Source organism: Ursus maritimus, unplaced genomic scaffold (genome assembly GCF_017311325.1).
Source record: "Ursus maritimus isolate PB19 unplaced genomic scaffold, ASM1731132v1 scaffold_27, whole genome shotgun sequence".
NCBI classification, from domain to species: Eukaryota; Metazoa; Chordata; class Mammalia; order Carnivora; family Ursidae; genus Ursus; species Ursus maritimus.
The window spans coordinates 22,323,622-22,347,798 of record NW_024425230.1 but is presented as its reverse complement, the minus strand read 5'-3'; the positions used below and the strand labels follow the sequence as shown (position 1 = coordinate 22,347,798).

Genomic DNA, 24,177 nt, shown 5'->3' with positions numbered 1-24,177 from the left:
ACCAACTCAGGGGCTCTTAAGTGCTTTAAATTTTAGGGATCCACAACACTCCTTACATCTAATTTTGGTGACCAGCATATGGTTGCCAACTTTCTACTCCATCCAGTAAGGTCATTAAACAAAAAATAAAAGCCACTGTTTTCTGTACAGTGACTAATATAACAAAATAAAAATTAAAAAACCACTGTTTTATCACTACATCATAAAAGGACCTGATCTCATTTAAAAATATCAATAAATAAAGTAAGAAGAACTATAGGGCATAAAGGCTGCCCTGACTGTGTACACAAAGTCCAAAGGAATCTATAAACACTACTCTGACAACAGACGGGCAAGTTTATCAAGGTTACCGAGTATGAGGCCAGTACATACAAGTCAATTCTAGTTCTATAAACTAGCAACAATTAGAAATTGAAATAAAAAACCCATTATGAAAGCATCAAAACCCACCAATATTTAGGAATATATATAAGGAAAGAAAACGCTGCTGAGAGAAAATACAAGCCCCTGAAGGGAGACACAGAAAGCATCCATGGTTTGAAAGATCCAGCAGCACTGAGATTTCCATTTTCCTTAAACTGATCTATAGATTCGAGACACTCCCAGATACAACCCCTGGAGGCAGTGTGTGCGTAAGCTAACGAGCTGATGCTGTCGAATGGAAATGCAGAGGACGTAGAAGAGCCAAGACAAGTGTGAAGACCAACCACTTCAGACTAGAGATACGAAGGTTTATAGAAAACACTGATAAAATGAGCTTTAAAAAAATTAAGAACTCCCAGGGGCACCTGGGTGGCTCAGTTGGTTAAGCATCTGCTTTTGAGGCTCGGGTCATGGTCCCAAGGTCCTGGGATTGAGCCCACGTCGGGCTCCTAGCTCAGTGGGGAGCCTGCTTCTCCCTCTCACCCCTGCTCGTGCTCTCACTCTCTCAAATAAAAAAAATTGTAAGTGAAATAAGTAAAGCAGAGAAAGACAACTATCATATGGTTTCACTCATTTATGGAGCATAAGAAATAGGAAGATCGGTAGGAGAAGGAAGAGAAGAATGAAGGGGGGTAAACAGAAGGGGAGATGAACCACGAGAGACTATGGGAAAAAAACCGAGGGTTTTAGAGGAGGGGCTGGGGGATGGGCTAGCCTGGTGATGGGTATTAAGGAGGGCACGTATTGCATGGAGCACTGGGTGTTACACGCAAACAATGAATCATGGACACTACATCAAAAACTAGTGATGTACTGTATGGTGACTAACGTAATAAAAAATACGTACATAAAAAAGAAAAAAATTAACTCCTGCTCACATTAAAGACCATCAAGAGTGAAAAGGCAAACCCCAGACTAACAAAATATATTTGTGATGCATGTAATCCAACAGAGGATCCATATCTAGAATATATAAAGGATTCCTACAAACCAGTGAGATAAACAACCTGATTATAAAAACAGGCAAGATATCTGAACAAGAGAAGGCCCAAACGGTCAGTAAACATATGAAAGGGGTACTCCACCTCCTTCATTATCAGGAAAATTAAAATTAAAACCATATCCACCAGAATGGCTGAAATTTGAAATGCCAAGATAACCAAGTGTGGGAGGTCACAGAGCAACGGGACCACCCACACATCAGCAGTGGGCAGGAACGTGGGACACCACCTCGTGGAGAGACATCTGCAGCTGCCCAGAGCCCAGAAACTCCACTTCTAGGCAGGACAGGAACACACAGGAACATTCATGCGGCCTTATCCTTAACAGCCCCAAAGTGGGACGAGACCACAGATGCCCACGAATGAGAACGGACCAACGGGGGGACGCCCCTCCAGCGGAGCACTGCAGTGCACTAGAAAGGACGAGGTCCTGCCACGCCCAACCACACGGAGGGGTCTCAAGAACACTGAGGGAAAGAAGCCAGACGCCAGGCACGCAGGCCCTACGATCCCATCTCTTTGAAGCACAAGGAGAGGCCAGACAAGCTTACAGTGCTGGAAATCTAAGGACTGCCTCGGTGTGGTACAAGGTGTGCGTACGCGTGTGTCTTCTGTATCTGATTTAGGTGTTCTTACACGAGTGTATGGAACTGTCAAAACTGACAGAACTGAACACTTAATATCTGAATTTCACTGTGTGTAAATTATAATTCAGTTAAAAAGAGTAGTGATTAAAAACCAGAAAAATGGGGAGCCTTGGTGGCTCTGTCGGTTGGGCGGCCCACTCTTGATTTTGGCTCAGGTCATGATCTCAGGGTCCTGGGATCGAGCCCTGAGCTGGGCTCTGCGCTCAGCTGAGGAGTCTGCTTGTGGATTCTTTCTCTCCTTCTCCCTCTGCCACCCCCCTGCCCCAGCTCCCTCCCTCTCTCTCAAATAATCTTTAAAAAAAAATAACCCAAAATATTAAAGAACAATGTTCACCTCTTAAAAATACAGAAACGGACCAAGTTGGCCTAAGGATGAATATTAGAGTGTGGGAGGAAGACCATTGTGGGCAGGGGTGACCCTGTCCCTGCCCACCCTCTGCTGTAGGACCGTGGGGGTGCATGAGTGAGGCCCACAGTGAAGACAGTGGTGGCAGCTACCACCCCCCCTTGACAGGCACCCTCATCTAACCCTCACATAGCCCTCCTTGGGCAGCATAACTGTCCCCATCTCACGGTGAGGAAATGGAAGCACAGAAATTTACCCCAAGGTTGCACTCAAAGTAGATGACGCTGGGACTGGAGTCAAGGTCACTCCGAGGCCAAAGCCCATGCTCTGGCCAGTGACACCACACCACTCCCCTGGCAGCACGGTGGGGCCTGTGTAATCTTTCCAGTGTTTTCTGAGCCTCACGACAAAGCTGAGGGCACTGGATCTCCGCTGTATCATCTGAGTTGCTATTGCCCTGGAAAGTTGTGGCTTTTTATCTAGTACCAACCAACTCCACAAGCTTCCCCATTCATCTCTGGGTCAAAGAAAGCACACAGCTAGCAGCAATATTTGCCTCCACACTATATTAGTAATTTTCATTACATTTTAAAAACTACTAGATCATTCATGCCACATATCTACGTAATCTTAAAGAACTATATTCCAATTAAAACTTCAATAATATTTGCTTAATAAGAGTCTTTCACATGCCCAAATGCAGCTCACCTCCCCACCAAAAGATAAGTTTCCATGGCAAACTGCAACCCACCACGGAATATATGAAGAATTTCCAAATGCATTATGCATTACCCATACAGTTACAGCAGATAAACTGACATCCTCTGTTAACGGTTTAGAAAAAAGACTACAGGATAGATAGTAAATGTATATGTTTCTCTTTATTCCCTAACTCCATCAAAAAGCTGAGAATGGAGCCCATTGGCAGGAGTCGGGAGACGGGGGAAATGAACACAGGTTGCTAGAGGATTACCTCCCGTCCTGAACTGGAGGGGGGCTGACCAAGAGAGGAGACTGGGGACGGATGTCAGGTATTCACGTGTTCAACATTTTCTTCTCTTGTCTTTGTCACCTACCTTCACTTGATCGAGAAGCAAGAGTTCTGACATCTAGCGAGCTTTTCCTTCTGTCTTTATGTTTGCCTGACTGATTATCTGTGGAAACAATTAAACTATAAATCACCTTTTCAAAAGGATTTCAACAACATATTAGGAAAATTACAGGTCTAAACTTTTTCAATAACAAAATTTAGGATTTAGGACACCAATTAAGAAGCCACAAAAATCAACAGAGTGCCCAGAGATGAAGACTTTGACCAATGAGGTTTTAAGTGGGGGGAGGGGGTGACTTTCTCAAAATGTCCCATCTGGTACAGTCATAGACAAGTGCTTTACAGCTTCCAGATTACATAATTACAGAGTCCTGTGATGTAATGTATAAAACTAGAAGACATAAACTCGGGAAAAAATTTCCTATTACACTTCTATATAATCGAGTAAAATGGTGAAAAAATTTTGATTCTCACCCATCCTTGCCCCAAAGGGAAAAACAAAAATTTTTTACACTACATGCTTTAAATGTCCCAGGGAAGAATGTACCTCTCTTTTCGAGCGTAATATAGGGAACACTAGTTTGGGGTCTACTTCAAATGACAGTTTACCTTTCTCCCCGCTGCCCCCACTTCCTGTGAGTGGCACCACTGCTCGAGGCTCCCAAGAGGGGCTGTCTTTGACTCCTCTCTCTCCCTGACCCTGTGCCAATTCATGACAAGGCAGAGCTGACCTTCCTTCCAGTCCCCGCCTCTGTGCACCTGCTGGGAGCTATAGATGGTCCTGAGCCTCTCCAACCCATCCCCATTCCACAGACGAGGAAACTGGGGGCTGCCCTGCTGATGAGCAAACTCCGAGCTGGCGTTCTGGCTGAGCCTTCCACCTGCAGGCTGCCTCTGCTCCGCCTTCTCCCGGCTTCCTCACCTGGAGTCCTGCTCAGCACGAGGATCTGAATGGGGGGCCCTGGTATCCCTCCCCCCATCAAGAAGCTGCTTCACTGGGTATTCACTACATTCTCTTCTACATGGGCACCAACAGTGAACTTGTCAAGTCACCTGTCACCTCCTTGTTGCTACATCTGAAGGATACAGTTTTCTTACCTGACTTGACTGTGGTACTAGACACACTGACCAGTCTTTCGGGAAACTCCTGGTTTTCCATCTGTCCCTTTACTCTTCCTTCCTAATTTCCCTCTTCCTCAGCCCCCCTCTTCATGGTGCCTTTTCTCCTTGATCCCAAGGTCTGTCCTTAGCCCTTCTCGTCTTCCCAGACAACACGTCTCCTTGGGAGATCTCATTTCTTCTTGCAGCTTTAACCAGCTGCTGTGTTGCTGTCTCATCCCAGGCTTCTCCTGAGAGCCAGACTCCTATCTCAGCCACCAGCCACCTCCTGTCGGACACCCCTAGGCACTTCCAGCGCACTCATCATCTTCCCCCAGATCCACTGAAGTTGGAAACAAGTCATACCCTTCTCCCTTCCTCTCCCTCAACCGTTTAGCTAAATCTACAGATTTTATCTCCTAAATATGTCTTCAATCTAGTCCTGCTCTGTCCTAGCTCAGACACTCGTCATCCTCCTCTGGATTATAATGACAGCCTCCCTCACTGGTCCCACGGTCCCCAACCCTGTCCCCTCCATCCCATTCTCTGGGCAGCCAACTGATCCTCCTAAAACAAGTCTGACCAGGTCGCTCCCCCAATCAGACATTTCAATGGCCCATCGTTATTTTTAGGATTCGACTTAAACTCCCCAGTGTGGCATCAGAGTCCTGGGATATCTGGACCTCCTCTCTCCAGCCACCACCAACTATTTGTGATATGCTAGTTCACCTCACAACCTTCTACGCCTTGGTACCAACCCCTTACTTCCACTTGGGAATGTACCCCTCCCACGCCGCCTCCTTCACCTGGTTAATGCTCTGTCCTCTTTGAAGAAGCAATGAAGATGCAGTTTGGGCACCATAACCTTTGGGAATGTTCCCCTAACGCCTCTCTGCACCCCCCAACATTACCAGTAGCCAGCTACTTTTCTGTCCACCTTCCTCACCAGCTATGGAGGATGTGAGGGCAGAAACAGCATTCCTTTCTTCTTCCTGGGGGACCAGCACTGCCTCGCATGCAAGAGACACTTGACAGACACCTGCACATCCCCGTGCACGGATGAAAGTACCGCAGCTCACACCGCTCTGCTTCCGTGCCTCCGAGACAGAATAACTGACTGGCAGTCAGAGACAGGCCAGGCTGCTTGTCGCGGCCTGCCTCTCGTCTCACCGGCTGTGTTGCCACACCCGCCGTATTCTCTCCGGATGCTCACTCCCTCAAATTGGAACACCCGCCTCCCCTCCAGCCAGACACAGACCCTGGCCTTCCTCTGAGCTCCATGGAGTTTGCATCCACACAGCCACCTGGTGAGACAGCTCTGAACATTCTAGGTTGCTCCTGCATGCTTCTCCCTTGTAGCCACTCCACAGACATTCACCGGGCACCGCCCCTGTGCTGGGCCAGGCATTAGGGATACAAAGACAAATAACGTATGGTCCAGGTCCACAATCAGGCTGTGCTGGAGGGAAGAAAAGGCAGGTGAACTAGGAGGTATAGTAACAGCTTTGAAGGGCAGAAGGAGTCCCGAGGAGAAAAGGCAGGTTCTCCTCTGGGAAAGGGGCAGAGAGCAGATGAGTCAGGTTTTGTAGATGTAGCCAAGAAGAGGAGGCAGCATTTCCAGGAGGAGGAAGCCGCTTGTGCCTACAGATGGAAAACACATTGTGCGCGCCAAGAACCAGGCTATGGCAAAAGTGGAAGGAGAGAAGCCGGCTTTCATTTGTACTGAATGTTTCAAAGCTACGTTATCGCTACGTAAACACTCCACCTTCCTGTTCCCAACAGCCCCACTGAGGTCCCTGCTCCCCGTCGGAGTCCGACAGCGCTGTGTAGACCAAGCTCTGCTGGGATGCTGCTCCTGGGGGGGGGGGGCGGCCGGCTTCAGAGGCTGACTCAGGGACCACTGCGGGATGAATGCGGGGTCCACACTCAGCCAGACCGCAAGCACTGAAGGCGCACGAGTGCAGGCCCTCATGCCTAGTGAGTGCACCCAAGTATGGAGTGCTCTGAGGCACCTGGCCTGTTAACGGACAGAAGGCTACATAGGCCTCCAAAGACCAGGGCGTGGGCTCAGCCCCACCTGCGACTTCAGCTCTCTGCTCTCAGTTTCCCATTCCATAAAACACGATCCTTCCACACGGCCCCATCACTTTAGCAGTAAATCCAGGGAACCGTGGAGAAGCAGTGAGGGTGGCAGGCATTCAGCCGCGTGTCCGAACAGCAGCCGCCTCCGTTCCTACAGCAACGCCGAGCTCTGGCAGGATGAGCTCCATTTTGGAGATGGGGAAGCTGAGAACTGGGTGTCTGGCAGGACTTGCCGGGAACACAGCAGACTTTCAGAGAACTTTCTGGGACCCTCTCAACAGTTCAAGCATTTGTGGAATGCTTGCTCTGCCCTGGGACCACCCACCTCCCAAAAGCCAGCTGCCGGTCAGCCCACATTCTCCTGGCCTCTACCTCCTCCGCCTGAGAAAGCCTGCCTGCTCCAGGTGCAGAGCACCTGCTCCAAGGCCCGCCCACGGTAGAGGGGGCCTGCATCCCCAGGCCCGACCCTGGCAGCATGCGAGAGTACCTGTAAGAGATGCTGAAGCCCCATGCCACGCTGCCCGGCCTGCCACCTATCACACTACTGAGGAGGCCTTTCCTGCTCCTCGCCTCATCCTCTGCACTACCCCGCCCCCTACTCACGACACATGGAGAGCAGGTTTCTCACCAGCTGAGACACATGCTGCCTGGCACGTGTGACTGTGCATGGACTCCTGGTTGCACGAACGACTTCCACACCCTGCTGGCTACACATCTCCTGTCTGCTACTGCTGGGCTCCCACCCACAGAGCTCACTCTTCTTGCCTCCCTCCCCTCCTCTCATCAGGAGTGCTGCCCCAAGGCCCTGGCCTCTCCGTATGCCACCGGACATCTCCATGGGGCCATTTCAGGCACCCCATATGGACCAAGTTCAAATCTAAACTCGCTGAACTCTCCCTGCACAAACCCGCTCTTTCTCCTGCACTTACTCATTCATGTCATGTAGTGGCCAAGCTAGAAACCCTAGTGCCATTCTCAAATGTTTTCCCTTCATCCCTCATACTGAGCTGCTTTCCGGTACTGATTATACTGAACTATCTCCAAATCCAGTCTCCTTGCCTTTTTTTCTCTACACCATCACCATGACTGTCTTCCCTGGAAGAGGCCCCTTTTCATTTACCTATTTAAGGAAAGACTCCCTGGCCCCCCTCTGCTTACAGAATGAAATCCAAGCTGGCCTGACCCAGCCTTGCCTGTCTCAATGGCTTTGTGTGTGCTGCTCGTCCCTCCAGGAACGCTCTTCCTGTCCTTGGGCTGACCCCTCCCTCTGTCCAGACACGGGCTCAACCGCCACGTCATCATTGCTGGGAAGTGCCTCCCAATTCACCCCCACCGTGGTACGAAGTACAGTCTATTCAAATTATTGCTCCCTTCCATCTGACCGTGAACTCCCTGTTCATCTCTGTGTGCCCAACGCCAGGCTCGATCCAGACTACCTCCAGGTTTACAGACTGGAAGGCTGCCACATGTAGTGTCCTTGCTGAGACACAGTATCACGTGAAAACAACACCCAGGCCAGGAAAAAGGGGCCATGTGCTGGGAATGGATTACTTTCCTGGACACCCAAATTCTGAACCCCCCTTTCCCATGACTCCCACTACAGAAGGGGGAAGGCAAGAGACTCCCCTACTCCATTCTGTGTCAGCAGCAGAGGAGCAAGTGACCTAGGCCAGCCAAATGAGTGTTTCCATTGGAGTCTGGATGACGGCTAGCAGGGCAGGGAAGCAGGCGTGTGAGGGAACCACTCTCCCATGGCGGCGGCAACGCGGCGCCAGGACGGCAGCAGAGCCTCAGCGGCCCCGCCACGCTGCTCTGACGGCAGGCCTTCCACAGCTTCCAGTCGTTCCTGCTCTTCTTCTCAGACTTAAGCTTTTTTGTCCACTTGTGAGCCAACCCATTTCCTTCCAGTAACTCCTTCTCTGCTTCAGAAGTGCTTGTGCTGTGTGTAACCAAGGGAACTGGCTGGTCCATGGCCTATGACAGTTTACTGACTTCCCAAGGCAAGACATTCGGCAGTCTTTGGACATCATGGTGGGTATGCCGCTGGGGACGGGAGGGAGAGCTGACAGCCAGCCAGCTCACTGGAGGGCGATGGGGAAGACTCCGAAGTGGGCACTGATCAAGTGATGTGCAAACGGCCCAGCACGAATGCGGTCGGGAAGTCCCTTGTCTAACACTGAGGACTGTGTCACCGACTCCGCCTTCCAGTCCCTGCTCTGCTGTTTCCTGCCTGCCCAACACTGCGGCGGCACTGAACCCTTCTGACCCTCAGTTTCTTTCTCTGTAATAATGGTGTGTTAATAACAGCCATGCCTACTTCACAGGGCTCTTCCCAAAGAAGAAAAAAAAAATCCGAGGAAAGGCACCCCGTGACCTTGCAGTGTTTAAAGGTCACTGTCTGTCAGAGGCCTACATTCGTGGCCTCCATCCTGATCCTTCCAGCCCTGCAGCTTGGCTTCTGCCCTCACCGCCCTCCTGACCCTGCACTTTTACAGGTCATAAGTGTGTTCTTGGCTGCAAAAGCCAGGGTCCCTCTCCGCCTCGGGCTCTGTACTCCACTCCCTCTAGTCTCTGTGTGGTCGGCTGTGACCACAATCCACGCTTCCCCTTTCTCCCCTCCCGACTCCAGCAACACACTCCAGGTTCCCGCTCCCTCTCTGAGCCCAGTGCCCATGGGTCTCGGAGAACTGGCTCCCCTGCTCCTGTCCTGCCATCTCTTCCTCGGTAACCTCGAAGTCTGCGCTCCCCGTACCCGCCCCGGGCTCTACCTTGTCACTTCCATACAGCGAATGCTTCGCTGGCCAGCAACTTTACATCTCTAGTCCCCATCTCTTTGCAGAACACAGCAACAAGGGCGCCAGTACGCAACAGAAATTGGTAGAACGAGCAAAGAGATGAGTGAACACACAAACCTGGGACCTCACGAGGAACACTTTCCACATCCATCTTGCCCAGGCCTAGGGCCATGCCCTCCATCCCCAGACCTACAAACTGCCTCTCCGACGTCGGACTGACTTCTTCCTGCCTTCCTCTCTCTGGTCCCACCACCATCCATGCGGCCGCTCCTCTTTTCCCTGTCATCAGCTTCTTATGCGTTGGCCATTGCTTTCTCTCCTCTAGCCTGTGGCACTATTGGTATCCTGTCCCGGGTCCCTCCTTCAACATTATCTCCGCTCCATACTTGTTCTAAGAGGTTCTCAGAGCTCAGATGTCATCACACTACTCCCCTGCTCAAAAGTCCTCAGACCCCCACTGCCTACAGATGAAAATCTTAATCTCCTACCTGGCATCCAGGGATCCTTCACAATTCCCACTCCCCTTTCCACACTGACCAATCAAAATTTAATCCTGCTCTTTCTCAAACATGCCCTGACCCTTCCCTCTTCTAGGACTGCTTTTATTTCCAGGATACTTTTCCTTCTATACCCCTCTCCTTATTCGAGTCTACCTCCCCTCGCTGGGACTTTCCCCCTCCTCTGGGTCACCATGGCACCACTAGCCCCTTCCCACCCACTACTCATCACTTCTTATCATTGCTCTGTCCCCTGATTAGCGACAGGTCTCTCTCCTTTCCAGGTGAAAGCCCTGCCTGCCCCTGGAGTGAGCTGCCCCAGGTGTGCTTCACAGCTGTGGGCCGCCCATTGGGATTCCAGTGTCGGCTCCACTGTGTCCTGGACAGACTATCCTCGGGCAAATTATTTAGCCCTATTTTCCTTACCTGTAAAAAGGGAACTTCATCCACAAAATATCTACCCCAATGGTTCATTGCAAGGCTTTAATTAAATAAGCTGTAATTTAAGCTCTTAGGGAGTTCTGTGCACAGTAAATGCTCAGAAAAACACATGGGACACATTCCTGGAATGAACGAATGAATGTTCTGCTACTGCAGAAAGCACGTCCCCAACAGCTGAGGGATGGAGCTCGTACAGACAAGCTGGGCAGCCCGAGCACCGCGTGGGCACGACAGCTGCTGGAAAACGGCCTCGGGCGCGGAGCTGCAGGAGCGCGGCACTGTCACAGCCCGGCCCCGCGCCGGTGACCGCCGCAGGACAAAGGCGGCTGCTGAGGCCCTGGCACATGCTTGAGGGAAACAGGCAATTCCAGGCCAGGGAGAAACATGTGAGGCAACACAGACACGGGGATGAGTGGGTGGTGTCCAAGGCATGACAGGGGACAGATACAAGGTGAGCCAAGTCTGATGGGGTCCAGCTACCTCCCCATCAGCTGGAGGAGACTACTGACAGGAGGTGAAGATGTCCCTGCCCGAGTGCTGTCTATAGTCCGACACCCAACAGTGTTGCTTCATAAAGCACAGGTGAGGCCACCAAGTCACTATTCACTCAACACCTCTTCACATTAGTTCCTGCGTCTGAGGTGACCAAGTCTCTCCCCACAGGCTGAGACCCACCCCAGGACACCTGTCAGAATGCCCACAAGTGCCCAGGCCCTTCGGCTCATAAACCAGCCTGGGGAGTTAGGCAGAGACACACGGCCGCAGTGCTAGGAAGATACAGTGCCCCCCGTGCACGAGGCGAGCTCGGCAGAGTAAGGGTCTGGTTTTGTTTTTTTCACAAGCCCTAAGACCCCTAAGAATGAACGTGGAGCACCATACCTGTATGCGTGTCAGACTGAACACATTCAATTTTCTCAGCCTAAAAATGAATGTAACAGCCATTAGTTCTGATTGTCTAGTCCCGCGAACGGGGGAATCTTGCTGGGCACCCCTGGGGTCCCGAGGGCTCCCCTTACATACCTTATTGCTGCCATTGCACACTCTGATAATGGACACATAGTGTCTAATTTTTCTGCAAGTAGAAAACAAGGCATTATTTCTCTTCTGGCTCTCTAGTCTGATGGGTATGCAGCTAATTTTTATTATGAAAGAGCATCTCTCTTTCACGATCCACAAAATGCTCTGAGGGGAGCATTTCTATTGTCTGCGGCCAAGGCCACCAACAAACAGGTGAGAGTCCACAGCATCCTCTGGTGTCTGTGCAGAGAAGAAGTGGACTCTTCAATAAAAACAACACAATTCTTCCAAGTCTTCACAACATACACGGAAAAATACCAGTGTTTTAAACAATGGACTGCATGTTAACCAACCAAAAGCCTTCAATTTCTTACATGTTGTCAGTGTCACAGCCCTCTGTATGGGCGTTCCTCTGGTTCCAGCGAACACCGTGCTCCCAGCCACTCGGGGCGGCGCCACAGGCCACGCCGAGCTCGCCAGCAGGGGGTCTACAACCAAGCACGGCTGACCGGACTCCTCACTTACTTACTGGGCCTTCCACTTTCCCAATTTTTCTCCTGGATCGTCAGATCCCTCTACTAATTGCAAAAAAATTTGGAGAAGACCAGAAAAAGGCAAAGATCAGAACAGAGAGCCCACACAGACCTGCCTCCCCGAGGCAAGTGCCAACGGGCAGCAAAGCCGGGCGCCCAAGCAAGGGAGCCCTGCAGTCAGTGCGGCGGCCCGTGGGCCAGAAACCTGCCGCCTCAGGCCTCAGTTTCCTCATCTGTAAAATGGAGATGATCGCAGTGCTCATGACGCAGTGCGTGCTTAGGAGGGCACGAAGTGTCGTCTACCAGGCACCGAGAGCCTGCCCACGGAGGGACGGGCTCGAGAAACAGCGGCAGCTGCTGTTACCACCACGGCCACATCAGCTCCTGGTCTTTTTTTTCCCTTCGTTTTCAGGCTAGAGATCATACACTAGATATGATTTTACAGTTTGATTTTTATGTTTATCTTTAGCATTTCCCCTTACCACTTAATTTTCTATGATCGTCATTTCTAATGGTTGCATATTTCATTGCTGGGCGTCCTACAATTCACATGCATAATTTCCCACTGTTCGTATTATTTAAGATAGATTCTGAGACAAACTATATGAAATTTTTAGGCTCCTGATATATAATACTTCGCAATCTGTAGTCACAGCTGTTTTATAGGAAGGTTGCTATAAATGGTAGTATTTTAAATACCTTTATCTACTTTGATAGGTCTATGCAGAAATAATAGATAGGCTTTCAAATTAGATAAAAATCTTTTAAAGATAGGGAGTCCACCAGTTAGTGTTCTTACCACACAGCTTAATAACGTGACATTCTAATAGAAATACTTTAGTTTCTCTTGTGTCCATGCAGCTGAAGCAGGACCGTCTAGAGCCTGATGGCTCTGGGTCACAAGCTGGGGGGTCGGGCTATAGCCATGAGGATGCTGTACCCCTGGAAGACCGTTCTTTGGTGACACCCGACCTTGTGACAAGTCTTTCTTTTAAATTTCTGCATGCACTTCTTAGCTTACTGAAGTATTCAGAGCAAATTTTGCAATAAGCCAAACATGGCATGTTGACTGGAGTACCTGGTTTTTCTACTTACCCTCCCTGTCCAATGACAGGTATTATCTTCACATTTTGTTGCACATTATCTCCGTTTTTCTTTTTGGTGTGGTAGATTCCTTGCCACTCCTAGAAATGGAACGTAAGCATCATTATACTGTGCGTTCAAGACATAAACCCAAGAACATCTTCCACTTCAGGTTCTGATTCCTTTACCATGGCTAAAGGAGTTAGGATAAAAAATTATCCCAACCCCAAACACAGTTTTGGGTATCTGACCATCTCCCCCAAGTCCATCTCCTCCTGGGTCGCCAATAAATGCCAGCTTGCCATGGTATGAATGGTCACAGGTTTTCAGGGGCTGCCTGCTGGCAAAAGAGGGCCTGGGCCCACGAGTGAAGAACGCTCCCCAGCTGCAACTTTCAGGCTCCTCGAACTCTCCCAGCTCCCGCCCGTAGTGGAGGAGGGGCGTGGCCTCTCCCCCTGCATCTGGGAGGGGGGCAGAGAGGGGCCACCTCTGCTGCCACTACCACCTTCTGGGACGTGTGAGGTGGAAGAGCAGCACAGCCAGGTCCAGGCTCAGGTAGAGGAAATCGGTGAGACCTTAAAAGCCAAGGCCACAGCTACAGCAGCCATGCTCTCACGATCAGACAGAATATGCACGGATCCTTGTAGAGTGAAACCGCAGCCTGGGAGAGGAGGTGTGTGCTAGCCGTGACCACAGTGAGAACAGGGGCTGTGGGACACACCCCTACTCTTGGGGCGGTGCGGAGAAGCCTGGGATGGAGCTGGGTTTTGTCACCACTAAAAACATTCTGAATTCTTCCAAGAGTCACCAACATGCTTAAGCTAGAAACAGTCCTAAAATCCACTGTAGGACACTCAACTCTTAGGATGTTCCCTAACCTTCCTGACCTTCTAGATCCCTTAGAACCTGGCACTGACCCAGTCAGGAAGCAGACTACCACAGCAGCCTTGGTGGCCTAGCTCAAATCTCCTGTCCCAACCTTTACAGGGGGTCTGTTCTGAGATCTTCCATGCCTACAGCCTGGCAACCCGCATGCAAATGCCAACAGGAGAATCTCCTCTTCGGGCTCCTCTGAGAAAGCGGAATCAGCAGAAGCCAGGACATTCTGACAGAAGCGAAGGATGGTTCCTGACGCTCCCCAGTGTACTTCTGAAAACCGTGTGCCAAGGAAGGACTGAAGTTAAGAGACAGCCTGAGAGGCCAGCTCTGTGCTTACTGGCCCCGGAGCAGAAGGGAGGTGAGGGTCTTACGCACTACAGCTCTGAGGGGAGGCTGGCCTGTGCCAGGCAAGGGCTAAACAGGGGTCCCGAGGCAGGAAGCACCTGCCTTCCGTGTCCACAGCCCGCGTGTCTGCCGCAGGAGGCTTCGGCAGACAGGTGCAAGACTTACTGCTGAAGCTCTCAAGAGAAATACGGGAAACTGATTGTGGTGATGTTTGCAAAACTCTGTGAATAGACCAAACACCAGTGAATTGTAGACTTTAAATGGGTGAATTGTACAGTATGTGAATTCTCAATGATTCTCAATAGAGAATAATTCTCTCAATAGAGTGGTTATATAAAAGAGAGGGAGAAAAATGGGAGACCAATTCAATCCATCAATCAATCAGCACTTTAAAATATATCTGCAGGATTTTCTCCTCTAATCCTTCCTGAATAGACGTGAGCAGCTGCCAGATCCCAAGAAGAGGAATAAGAAGCCAGTTCAGCCAGAGCTTAACGGTCCAGCTCAGGCGCAGGGCACCTGGGCCAGTGCCCCTGCTCGGAGAGCAGCTTTGCCTGTGAGTTCTCCAGTCACAGAAACAACAAATATTTACTTATCACAGATCATATTTCTTATCAAAAATATTGACCTGTCATAAATACACGAGCTTTAGTTCTTGAGAATAACACAGTACCACCTTAGAATGCGATTAGGAAGAGGACATCTGGCAACGCACAGAAAGTCTTAACGAAGTTTGACACCGGGCAAACATTCAGTAAATGGCCTGTTTCCAGCCCAGGTGGCTTTGCACAGGCCTCCCCAGGCCGGGCTCCCCTCAGAACTGTACTAACACACCCCGCTTCTGTTCTGGAGCAGGCTAAGCCCCGAGCTGGGCTTCTCTGACTGCTGAGACAGCCCCCCTGGGCGCCATGTCATCCGGCTGCTCTGGCTCCAGGGCTTGCACAGTGCCTGCACGCGGTCGACAGTCAAGGGACACTGGGGCTTTTGTTCCCCGAATGGAAAAGTTAGGCCAAGTCAGAGTGTAGCATCCCTGTAGTCACGCCAAGGGATGTGAACTCTACGCTGGGGGAGCGGCGTGATCAGACTAACCACTTGAGAGTGTCGAGTGCTCTGACTGGAGTTGGAGGTCCCGGGACAAAGGGCCCTGACTGGATCCAGCCACCACAGTCCAGGGGTGGGAAGGAGGCCCCGCACAAGGTCAAGCCCAGGCAGCAGACACTCAAATTCAGGGGTTGAACAGATGTCATGGCTTAGTGACAGACTGGACGCTGAAGGGTAGAGAGGAAGCGAAACCATTCCAGGAACGGCAGTCTGGCCAAGTGTGAAGCCGGCCAACAAGCAGAGACGGCAGATGCTGGAGAGGATGGATTTTTTTTGTTAATGGGGATGGGAGAAAAATCGCTGTTAGACAAGGTGATTTCGAGATGACGGCAGGAAGCTGCACGACACCTTGGAGGGCCGCCGGGGCTAGAAGCGGGGAGGAGTGGGCCATCTATGCAGAGCAGCAAAGGTGCCTCATCAAACAGGGAGCTTTCTGAGGAACACAGCAGGGATGAAGAACCCTGGCAAACCCGGAGGAAACGTGAAGAAGAGTCGGGAGAAGAGGAGAGCCTGTGAGGGAGGAAAGCAGAGGAACCCTGGGAGCTCCAAGTTTCTAAAAGCCAGAGGGCTCTGCAGCCAAACATCATGATTACAGGCCCGCATCGAGCAGCCAACATTCACTCAGCGCCTACGAGACACAGTTTCTAAGGGAAGAGCCCTGGAAGGCTCAGGTACGTGAAGACAGCGTAGGTTCTAGAGCCCTGCTAGAGAAGTCTTGGGGATGAAGAAAGGGACAGAATCGGGAAGGATATACTCGGGGATGCAAAGAAGCATACGAGTGTGGAGGCTGAAAATCAAGGTCACCTAATGGTAGTGACGTTACCCCAGGAGGGAGGAGCCACTGGCTGAGAACAACAGGTGGGGGAGGAGTTGTGGAGAGCCATGTTTGCCAGGCTCTCTGTTTGAACCTCATCAGAATTTCTTCTCTGCCCCCAAGTGGCACATCTGGGGTCTGGCCCTCCGAAAACCCCGCCCCGTCACCTAACCATATCCCGAGTCCCCATTCTGGTTCCCAGGGCACCTCTGAGCTCTCTCCACTGAGCCCAGTGCCACTGTCATCCAGGGCTGGCTGACCCCTCAGCAAGCCCTTCTTCTCCCTCCCTAGGGAGACTCAGTCAGAAAGGCCATATATTCTTTCACCTCAAAAAATTTGCCCAACTAAGTGGCCAGTCCCGCTGTGGCGTTGCCAGAGAACCAGGTTACTGACAAAGGACAAGTGGCTGCTCTTCTTGCCCCAAGAACTCCAAAACATGCAAAATAAATAACACTGCTCCTTTTTGAAATAAGGTGATATCGAGGTCAATAATATGGTAATCTTTCATATTCTCTGCTCACAATAAACACAGATTCTTAGAGAATAGGTCTCTGTAGTTCAAGCTTGGGGCCGTTTGTACCCAGTGCCAGTAACGTTACTTAGGAGGTGAGACGCTGTTCACACGGATCTGGATGGATCCCAGGGCCTTGCACTAACCCACTCACCGCCCCCTCGCTATCTCCCCATCTCCACTCACTCTGCTCAGTGATGGGTGGGATGCCTCAGCGTCCCTGGGCCAGATAAAGGTGCATGAGGGCCGTCATCTCTGGCTCATGCCCAGCTGACCCTCACAACAAAACCACCACTGACCCCTTCTCTAGCAGGATTGGGAAGGCCATGGTAAAGCCCCCCAAGTCTGCTGGGTCGGGAGGACTGCTGTTTGGTCACTGCCTTCTGAGGACGCCCCTTCTAACTGAGCAAGGGAACCCAGGGTCCAGCCCAGGCAGTACGCCTGAGCACCTGAGGGGCTCTTCATCCGTCTCAGCCTTCATTGCTCTTTCCAGAGGACCTGCCACTCTCTACAGCAAGAAAATCATCATCCTTGACCGAAAGGTGGAGGCAGAATCGGATTCAAATAGTACCCACTTTCGTTAATGCCCTGGGGGTATGTCACTGGGCCCTCACAGCCAGCCTGTCCTTTCCTTGTTTTCACTGCAAGACAAACTGGTGTGCTCAGAGCCACGGGACAGCAAAGGGACACGAGCCCACGAATGGTGTCTCAAGGGGCCCAGGTAAAGTGGGGGTACAGGCTCTGCAGAGCCCTTCTGCGCCCCATGGCAGACTGCTTTCCTGGGCTACGGGAAAGTCGCTCGCAGGATGCCACAGGGGAGCAGGCGAGACAGCAGGTCACCACTGTTTCAAGTGTTTGAATGATCATAGTCTCTCCCCAACTTCCAAAAGTTAAAAAGAGCCCGGCAGGAAAGACTACAAAAAGTAATAACCTTTTCCTCGTCATTACACATGAAAACCTGGTAACAGTGAGGGGCTGGCAGAACCCAGTGCTCTGAGAAATATCCTTTCAGACTGAGCCTGCCTTCCTTCTGTCTGTCCCTCCAGCACCATGATTATGTGACCTGTCATGCTCACACCCTGGAACACGAGTTCTCTAAGGCCGCAGTCCATGTTTGGCCCTTCATTCTATACCAGAATCTAGCAGAGCGCCAGCGCACAGCAGGCATTAAAAAAAGGCTGGACAGATGCACAAGGCTCAGAGGATTGCTGGGCTCGATGTGTTCTGACTCTGGGACTCACCGGCCATCCTCTGCCCAAAGCCACTTGCCAACATCTACCGCTTAGACGATCCGTTAGCAGCAAGATCAATTTACTTATTACAAAGATGATGACACTGATTTCAAGTATCAAAGTTACTCTGCATAATAGCTGATCATATCCTACAGTTCTTTGATCTTAGTTTCCTCATCTGCAAAATGGCAATAACAGGGACAACACCACCGACACTTCCCTGGGCTTCTGTGAAGAGTAAGACTCAGATTACCTGGCACGCACAATGCTCAATGAACACATCTCCTTTCTTTCTGTTACATGAAAGTAAAACAGGTACTGACCTCTTACTTACCTTGCCTATCCTGATGCATGAATTTATAGTATCGAGCAAATCAGCCTTTTTTTCATTTATAGGCACTTCTGCTAACTCCTTTCCTATTAATTCACCTGACTGATAGCCCATGGTTGTTTCAAATGCAGGATTTGCATACTGGGGGGAGACAAGAGAAACAACATCAAGCAAATTAAAAGAGAATTTGAAAAGAGGACAATCAAGGGTATTCACCCCAAGCTATCATGTTTTCTACCCAGAAAGCTCAGGGGCCTGGAGCTTACCTCGAGCTCTAAAGCCATAAGAGCATAACCCCAGGAGATCCCTGGATTCCAGAGAAGCCTCTGCTCTGGGGACACCTGGCTGGGCTTTCTGCCGTGGTCCCTGGGGCCCCAGAGAGAGGAGCTGGCCCAATCCCACTTGAACACCAACAGAGGAAAGAAGCCACGTGGAGACAGGCCTGAGTTGCTACAAAAGGGCTCTTGGACGATAACACAGAATAGAGCACCAGACTGAAGTGCGAAGCACCCCAGCTCTCCTTGGATGATAACACAGTAGAATAGAGCACCAGACTGAAGTGCGAAGCACCCCAGCTCTCCTCTAGCAAGTCACTTAACCCTCTAAGTCCCAGTCCACGTATCTGCTTAATGGGAACGAAACCTCTAGGTCGCCGCTCTCATGTGATACACATGAATAACGTGCTGGGAAAGCAGGCTACAAGCTGGCAGGTGTTTACAGATGCAAGGCTGTATGGCTAAATTTCAGAGAGGACCACAGACTAGAAGAAAATATACAGGAAAGTTGTGCATGTGCTAATAGTAAAAATAATAAAATAGTGATGATGATAAAGCAATAACGGATATTGTTTAAGGTCAATTTTCCTTGCTTGACACTATAGTGAGCACTTCGCACACACTCGCCCACTTAGAACCTCCTGACAACAGGCAGGTTGCTGTAAGTATGACTATCGTTCCCATCTGTACATCTGAGAGAGCGCATTCAGGGAGACTGAGTCACTTGCCCAACGATGCTCGGCTAGGAAGGCGTGGCAGCTGCCTGCAACCCCGGCCTGCCTCCAGCAGCAACCGGCCCGGGCTCGGCAGCTCTTTACCGAGCAAGTTGCAAGTTAGATTAAAAGGATAAGCTGGAGTGCTCAGAATGGACATCAAAGTGGAGCTGATTCCCAGACACAAGGAGCATTTCCTTGGCACAAGCCCTCTTTCGTTATCTAAAAGTACCAGCTGTGTTATCTTAAGCCGCTTTTATGAATTCACTTTGCTAATAATGGGTAATCTGTTCAGCAACTACTAGGTTATTCTAGAAATTGAGTAGTTTCTAGTAAACTTCTATAGGTGTAAACTGTCTTCAAAAACAGTGAGAAAGGCTAGAGCTTGCAGACCTTCCGGTCAGAGCCTTCTCCTGCTCCAGTGGTAATCCCTTCGGATAAAAGTCTCCTCTTGCTAAATAAACACACACAAAGGTGAACAGTAATAAATGCAAATGTGGTATTTCCACAGAATATTTTCTAGCACCTTAAGTAATTATTAGCATCTTTTTTTTTTATCTGTAAGGAACTTATTTTAAATTATGTGTTTTATAGCTTTTGTTCTGATAATCCTCTAAGGAAAACCTGGTCTCTTGAACTTCAAAAAGAAAAAAAAAAAGATCACATTGGAGGGATTCAATCTAAAAGTAAGAACAAACAATACCAGAAATTCAGAAAAATGAACTTCCCAAATAACAAACCTGTATAATGCGGTCTTCACTTGTAATTTCAATTGCTTCTTGACTTTTCTCTAATGCAGTGAATATTGAGTTACAAGCCCTGTATGGGTAGGAAAAAAAAAAAAGACTGATTAATATAAATACTACAAAAATATAATACAATCTTGGGTTATTGCATTAACTTATTTAAATGTTTTTCATTTGATGATAAAAGTAACAAATACTAACTCAAGAAAAAGGAGGGAAATACTAAAAAGCATAAAGAAGAAAACACTTTCCACAACCATGCTACTCGGGACCATGACTACACACAACGGGTGTCCCCCCTTCCAGTGTGAGGACCGGGGTGGGATACACGCCAGGCCAAATCACAGCCCCTCCCCAGCTCTGGGACCCCATGTGTGGGACTGAACCTCCCCAGTCTCCCTTCTTCCCATCTGAAGAGCCCTCCCGAGGACCACATGAGAGAAGAGAATCAGGAATCCTGCACAGAGTCTGACAGAAAGGAGGTGGTCAGTCATTTGTAGCTATTACTTCTTTCTTTATGTAAAAAAGAATATATATTTGGAATGAGGAAAAAAAATCCAGGAAATTACAAACTTAAAAAGATGATAATCATCACAAAATCCAGAAAAATAACCATACAGTTAACCTTGAATAAGGCAGGGGTTAAGAGTGCTGACCCCCTGTGTAGTCAAAAATCTGCATATAACTTTTGACTCCCCAGAAACTTAAGTACTAACAGCCCACTGTAGACCGGAAGCCTTATCCATAACATAACCCGTCAATTAACAGATTTTGTGTTATATGTGTTATATACTGTATCCTCACAATAAAGCAAGCTAAGGAAAAGAAAATGCTATTAAAAAGATAAGGAAGAGAAAATACATTTATAGTACTCTATTTATGGAAAAAATCCACGTATAAGTGAACCTATGCAGTTCAAACCCATGTTGTTCAAGGGTCAACTGTAATTTTTTTTAAAAAGATTTTATTTATCTACTTGAGAGAGGGAGAGAATTTTGATAGGAATTACACTGAATTTGCAGATTGCTTTGCATATTATGGACATCTTAACAAAATTAATTATTCCAGTCCATGAGCATGGTATATTTCCCCACTTATTTGGGTAAGTCTCCAATTTCTTTTATCAATGTCTTATAGTTTTCAGTGTACTACAGGTTTTTCATCTCCTTAATCATTTATTCCTAGGTATTTTACTCTTTTTGAAGCAATTATAAATGGGATTTATTTTTCTTTTGGAATAATTATTGCTACATAGAAATGCAATGGAATTTTTGTCTTGATTTTGCATCCTGTAACTTCAGTGAATCGTTTATTAGTTCTAGTAGCTTTTTGGTGGTATCTTTAGGGTTTTCTATATATAGTATCATTTTATCTGCAAATAGTGACAGTTTTACCTTTTCTTTTGTAATTTGGATGCCTTTTATTTCTTTTTCTTGCTAATTGCCCTGGCTAGGACTTCGAGTACTATGTTAAATAAAAGTGTGTATGTGTGTGTGTGTGGGGGGGGTTCTTAACCTGCTTCTGATCTTAGAAGAAAAGCTTTCAGCTTTTCACCAAAGAATATGGTGTCATCTGTGAGTTTGTCATATTTTGGCTTTCTTACATTGAGGTACATTCCCCCATACCCACTTTGTGGAGAGTTCTTTTTATCATGAACGGATGTTGTATTCTGTCAAATCTACTGAGATGATCATACAATTTTTAGCTTTCATTTTGTTAATGTGGTGTATCATGTTAATTGATTTATAGATTGAACCATCCTGTATCCCCAGAATAAATGGTACATGATCCTTCTTTTTTTAAGATTTTATTTATTTATTTGTCAGAGAGAGAGAGCACAAGCAGGGAGAGTGGCAGACAGAGGAGAAGCAGGCTCCCTGCTGAGCAAGGAGCCCAATGTGGGACTCGATTCCAGGACCCATGGCTCATGACCTGAGCAGAAGGCAGACACTTAACTGACTGAGCCACCCAGGCATCCCTGTATACGATCCTTTAAATGTATTGCTGAACTCAGTTTGCTAATATTTTGTTGAGGATTTTTGCATCTATGTTCATCAGGGATATTGGCCTATCATTTTACTATTTTGTGGCATCCTTGTCTGGTTTTGGTATCAGGTAATACTGGCCTCAGAAACTGAGTTTGGAAGAGTTCCCTCTTTTGTTTCTTGGAAGAGTCTGAGAAGGACTGCTATTAATTCTTTGAATGTTTGGTGGAATTCACTAGTGAAGCCATCTGGTCCTGGACTCTGTTGTTGGGAGGTTTTTGATGACTGATTCAATCTCCTTACTAGTAATTGGTCTATTCAGATTTTCTATCTCTGCATGATTCAGTCATGATTGTATGTTTCTAGGAATTTATCCACTCCTTCTAATTTGTTGGCATATAATTGTACATAGTTGTCTCTTACGATTCCATTTCTGTGGTACGTAAGTTCTCTTTCATTTCTTATTTTATTTACTTGAGCCCTCTCTTTTCTTATTGGTGAGTCCAGCTAAAGGTTCATCAATTTTATCTTTTCAGTGAACCAGCTCTTAGTCCCACTGATCTTTTTCATCTCTATTTACTTCTGCCTGATCATTAGTATTTCCTTCCTTCCACTAACTTTGAAGATTTGTTTGTTCTTCTTTTTCTAGTTCCTTTAGGTATAAAGTTATTGTTTGAGATTCTTCTTGCTTCTCCAGGGAGGCCTGTATTGTTACGAACTTCTCTTCTAGAACCACTTTTGCTGCGATCCCATAGATTCTGGTGTGTTGCATTTCTTTTTTCATTTGTTCCTGAGCTTTTAAAAAAATTCCTCTTTCAATTTCTTTGATGGCTCATTGGTTGTTCAGGAGCATGTTGTCTTATTCTCCACGTCTTTGTGGTTTTTCCAGTATTCGTCTTGTAACTGATTTCTAGTTTTATACCACTGTGGTCAGAAAAGATCCTTGCTATGATTTCAGTCTTCTTAAAAGTACTGAGACTTCTTTTGTGGCCTAACATGATCTATCCTGGAGAATGCTGCATGGGCACTTGAGAAGAATATGTATCTTGCTGCTTTTGGATGAAAGGTTTTCTATATTATCTATTAGGTTCTTCTGGTCTAATGTGCTGCTTAAGACCAATGTTTCCTTATTGATTTTCTGTCTGGATGATCTATCCACTGATTTAAGTGGGGTGTTAAAGTCCCCTACTATGATTGTATTGTCAATTTCTTCCTTTGTGTCTGTTAATATTTGCTTTAAGTATTTTGGTGCTCCTATGTTGGATCTATATATATTTATAAATGTTGTATTTTCTTGTGTTGACCTCTTCATCATTATGTAATGCCCTTCTTTTATTACAGCTTTTGTTTTAAAGTCTATTTTGTCTCATATGACTATAGTTACACCAGCTCTCTTTTTGTTTCCAGCATGGAGTATCCTTTTCCATCCCTTCTCTTTCGTTCTGTGTGTACCCTTACTTCTGAAGTGAGTCTCTTGTAGGCAGGCACACAGATGAGTCTTTTTTAATGTTTTTTTTTTATTATATTATGTTAGTCAACATACAGTACATCCCTGGTTTTTGATGTAAAGTTCCATGATTCATTAGTTGCGTATAACACCCAGTGCACCATTCAATACGTGCCCTCCTTACTACCCATCACCAGCCTATCCCATTCCCCCACCCCCCTCCCCTGAGGCCCTCAGTTTGTTTCCGAGTGCTGTGTCTCTGCTTCATCCCCTGGTGCCGATTAACTTGCCCTCGCTTGCTAGCATCCTTTCTTCCTACAATCTTCCTAGGTTCTTATGTTCCACTAAGAGGAAACTCCTACCTTGATAATTGTCTTTCTCTGCTTGACTTATTTCACTTAGCATTATCTCCTCCAGTGCCATCATGTTAGCAGCAAATGTTTGAGAACTCACTGTTTCTTTTTCTGATACTGGCTGGTAAATGTTCCCATTTGTATATATGGACACACTTCTTAATCAATCATCTGTGCCGAAGGGGCATCTAACTCCTTCCCGATTTAAGCTAATTGTGGACAAATGCATATGAACATTGGGGTGCATGTACGGCCCTTCTCTTCCTTTACGTCTGTATCTTTGGGATAAATACCCAGTAGTGCAATGGCTGGATCACAGGGTAGCTCAATTTTTAACTTTTTAAGGGACCTCCACACTGTTTTCCAGAGTGGCTGTACCAATTTGCATCCCCACCAACAATGTAGGAGGGATCCCCTTTCTCCACATCCTC

The 24,177-nt window shown here is 48.0% G+C and overlaps 1 protein-coding gene across 1 annotated transcript in view; it reads right to left on the bottom strand.

Annotated features, from left to right (window-relative positions):
• The window catches only part of PDE8A (phosphodiesterase 8A), a 172,380-nt gene that overhangs the window by 37,280 nt on the left and 110,923 nt on the right, over positions 1 to 24,177 (bottom strand). The window contains exons 7-12 of the mRNA XM_040642842.1: positions 19,956 to 20,034; positions 18,231 to 18,368; positions 13,027 to 13,115; positions 11,402 to 11,453; positions 11,261 to 11,300; positions 3,494 to 3,571 (exon numbers count right to left, since the gene is read on the bottom strand). Coding sequence (XP_040498776.1) covers positions 3,494 to 3,571; positions 11,261 to 11,300; positions 11,402 to 11,453; positions 13,027 to 13,115; positions 18,231 to 18,368; positions 19,956 to 20,034 — 476 coding nt within the window. The remainder of the gene's footprint in view (positions 1 to 3,493; positions 3,572 to 11,260; positions 11,301 to 11,401; positions 11,454 to 13,026; positions 13,116 to 18,230; positions 18,369 to 19,955; positions 20,035 to 24,177) is intronic.